Raw genomic sequence first — 3,781 nt, 5'->3', positions numbered from 1 at the left:
TGTGGTTCATGCAGCAGCCCTGGAGAGTAGAGGCCCGAAACCTGGGTGACATCCACGCTGTGTTAAGTCTGCAGGCTGGCAGGATGTGAGAGCAGTGGAGGTGTGGCATCCTCCACCCAGATTCCAGAGGATGTATGGAAAAGCCTGGAAGCCCAGGCAGAGACCTGCTGCAGGGGCAGAGCCACTGCAGAGGCCATCTATTAGAGCAACACAGAGCAGAAAAGTGGGGTCAGAGCCCCCACAGAGAGCCCCCACCAGGGAAATGTCTAGTAGAGCCAAGGCAGCAGGGCTGCTGCCAGGACCCCAGAACTGCAAGGCCACTGGTAACATGCAATGCAGTCCTGGAAAAGCCACAGGCACCAGCACAGCCCACTGGGCTTTTCCTGGCAGAGCTGTGGGAACAAGGCTGCCTGATGCTTTGGGGGCCTAGGTGCCGCAGTGTGCCCAGGATGCAGGAGTTCAAGTCAAAGAAGATTATTTTGGAGCTTTAAGATTTCATGTCTGTCCTGCTGGGTTTCAGACTTGTTTGGGGCCTGTTTCTCCTTTCTTCTGGCCTATTCCTCCGTTTTAGAATGAAAATGTATACCCAATGTCTGTTCCACCATTGTATCTTGGCAGTAGATAAATTTGGTTTTGTTTTTCAGGTTCACAGCTGGAAGGACTTTTGCTTTTGGTCTCAGATGAGACTTTGGACTTTGAAATTTTAAGTTGGTGCTGGAGCAAGCTAAGACTTTTGGGACTGTTGGGATAGAATGATTGTATTTTGTATGTGAGAGTGACATGAGTTTGGGGGGGCTGGGGCAGAATGATGGAGTTTGAATGTGTTGTCCCCTCCAAAATTCATGTGGAAATTTGATCTCCAATGTGGCAGTGTTGGAAACTAACTGATTGAGTCATAGGGGCTATCCTTCATGAATGGATTAATGCTCTCCCTGGGGGAGGGGTAGTGAGTGAGTTCTCACTCTATTAGTTCCTGCGAGAGCTGATTGTTTAAAGGACCCTGACACCTCCTCTCTCTTGCTTCTCTCTCTTGCTTCCTCTCACCATGTGATCTGCTTGTACCTGCCAGCTGCCTGCTGCTTTCCACCATGAGTAGAAGCAGCCTGAGGCCCACGCCAGAAGCAGCTGTAAGCCAAATAAACCTCTTTCCTTTATAAATTAAAAAGAAAAAAAATAAAAGAGATGACTGGTAAGGGGATCTTAACCCTTGACTTGGTGCTGTCAGCACCACGCTCTCCCAAGTGAGCAACCAGCCATCCCTATACAGGGATCCGAACCCGTGGCCTTGGTGTTACCCGCACCAAACTCTCCCAAGTGAGCCACAGCCGGCCCTGAGAGAAAATAGTTTGATGTCTGATTTATTCATGAGCTTATACAATACCTGGAATCATCTGTCACTTCTTCAATGAAGCCAGATTCACATCTAGGACAAATATATTCCTATAAAAGAAAAGAAGAAATAAATAAAATTTTTTCACAAGACAGCTAAGTATGTAGTTTCAGAATAACATGCAGTACACAAGCTGATGTTCTGAAATACTGTAGGTATTTGCTGACTCCCAGGATATTTTTTTCCATTATACTCTAGGGAATATAGAATTCCATAAGACCTTTGCAGAACGGCTCCATAACTACCTAAGTGGTTCCCACTGAGAGCTAAACGGAGGGTATCAAAGATTTTTTTTTTTAATTTGGGTTGATTTATTTTTTTTAACTGGAATGAATTCATCTTCTAATTTAATCTCTTCAAATCTAATGAAAAAGCTCTACTACATATATCAGAGCAGTAAAATATAATATTAATCAGTATAAAACTGCTATTTTTTTACTATGTACATACGAGAGACATAAACTGAATCATAGCATAAATTAATTTGTAGACTAGGAAATTAGGTTGAGGCTTTATAATATTTCAAATCTATTTTCTGATTACCAAGGGTTCCAAATAAAACTTAATATTCTCAGGTATTCTAAAGAAATGGTCATTCAAGTAACCCAAATGATTCCATTAAATCAGTTTCTATTTCCTTTAGTAATAAATCTTTCTTTTAAATAATATCAAGCTTTGGAACAAGAAAGAATACACTTTAGAGATTGCTAATTACAGTTTTAAAAAAATATATTTTAACTACTTATTAAAATAGATGTGGGAAAGACATTTGCAACTATTTTTATGTACCCTATATTTTCTGAACCCTAAACTTTTTTTTATCCAAAGGTGATGTAAGCAGTACATGGCTGTTCAAACAAAGATAGAATGGTAATTCAAACATTCAAATGCTTTCTTAAAAGGGATATACATAAAAAAAGACCAATCCCTCATGTCAAGAAGATTAGTTTAATGAGGAGACAATCAAACCAAGAAACAGCAGAATTTAATAAAATAATACCAAGGTCAAGGGTCTGGATCCCCTAACCTGGAAGCTGCCAAAAAAAAAAAAAGGCCAGTCATAAAAAAGAAGAAAAAAAAAAATGCTCAGCCCTCCTCGCAGCCATGTGATACCCTGTACCTCAGGACTCAGGACTCTTCAGAACATCCCCACCAAGAAGGCCCTTATCAGATACACCCCCACCCCCAGACCTTGGACTTCTCAGCCTCCAAAATTGATCCTATCAAGGATACCACATTACGCTTAGTGTTTTATTTGATTTTGCTTCTGATTAAGATTTTAGTTGAATGAACATCTAAAACAACAACAAAGAGAAATGTTTGATATACACTGATTAGCTGTTCTCTTGGTGTCTTCTACTTGTATGGCCTAGAGATGGACATTACAGAAGATGATTAACTACAGCACAGCTGAAGAAGCAAAGGTCTTTGGAGTCAGGCAGAACTGGTCTAACTTTTACTCCCTGAAGGATACTGGACAAGTCTCTGAGCCTCCCTGAATTTCAGGATTCTCATCTCTAAAATGGGAGAATAACTAATCTGCAAGTTCTGTGGATAAAGTGAGTTTGGCACAGGGTACAATTCTGGTGTCATTTCAGTTTTGGTGGCTGTTTTCCAGGTCCATATGGTGCTACTGTCCCTCAAGTTAAGGACGGCCTAGGTCTTGTCATGGCTGTACCATTGGTGCTACCCTCCTGCCACTTTTGTTTCATGCCCAGCTGAGTCTCCTAACATGTACACACTTGAATGTGCTTGGAGTATTATTTAATAGCAGCCTGTTTTCCTGCTCTAAGGGAAGACCATCTGAGATCCAGTGTTTTGATCGTACTGCTGAGATGGGATTTAAAACACACACCCTAATTCAGTTGTTACAAGCTGGAGAAAAATTACACAATACATGTTCATCATAGAAAAATTAGAGTGTATGGATAAACAAATGGAAGAAAATAGAAATCAGCTGTAATCAGACCGACCAGAAAAAATAAATAGAAGCCATAATCAATGAACATTGGAAATAAAAACAAATAACAAAGTTTGCCTATGGGAATCAGAGAAGGCCTTGTCTGAAATGAAGATGTAAAACATTAGCGTCCTTTGTTCAATGAAAAAGAAAACTATGGCTTTAGGACCACGATGATAGAATAAAGCATTCATGGAGGTTGGAGGGGAGTGGTATGAGCGTGGATATTCAGGATGGGCAGACAGGGACCAGACTGCGCAAAACTTCAGATTACCGTGAACTTTACCCTACGGATCAGAAACTCTCAACCTTTAAGACACACCCGTAATGGGCATACTGTGAATTGCTCCAGAAAGAAAGTAATCTGGAGACCATATAAATCCCTGAGTCCCTCCCTCTACTCTCTCACCCCCCCCCCCCCCCCCCCCCCC

The 3,781-nt window shown here is 41.4% G+C and overlaps 1 protein-coding gene across 1 annotated transcript in view; it reads right to left on the bottom strand.

Moving 5' to 3' along the window:
* Positions 1–3,781, bottom strand: part of RNF115 (ring finger protein 115) — a 102,959-nt gene that overhangs the window by 74,205 nt on the left and 24,973 nt on the right. The window contains exon 2 of the mRNA XM_008579401.1: positions 1,382–1,440. Coding sequence (XP_008577623.1) covers positions 1,382–1,440 — 59 coding nt within the window. The remainder of the gene's footprint in view (positions 1–1,381; positions 1,441–3,781) is intronic.

This window comes from Galeopterus variegatus, unplaced genomic scaffold (assembly GCF_000696425.1).
Source record: "Galeopterus variegatus unplaced genomic scaffold, G_variegatus-3.0.2 Scaffold1873, whole genome shotgun sequence".
In the NCBI taxonomy this organism is placed as follows: domain Eukaryota; kingdom Metazoa; phylum Chordata; class Mammalia; order Dermoptera; family Cynocephalidae; genus Galeopterus; species Galeopterus variegatus.
This window is presented reverse-complemented; position numbering and strand designations above follow the sequence as displayed.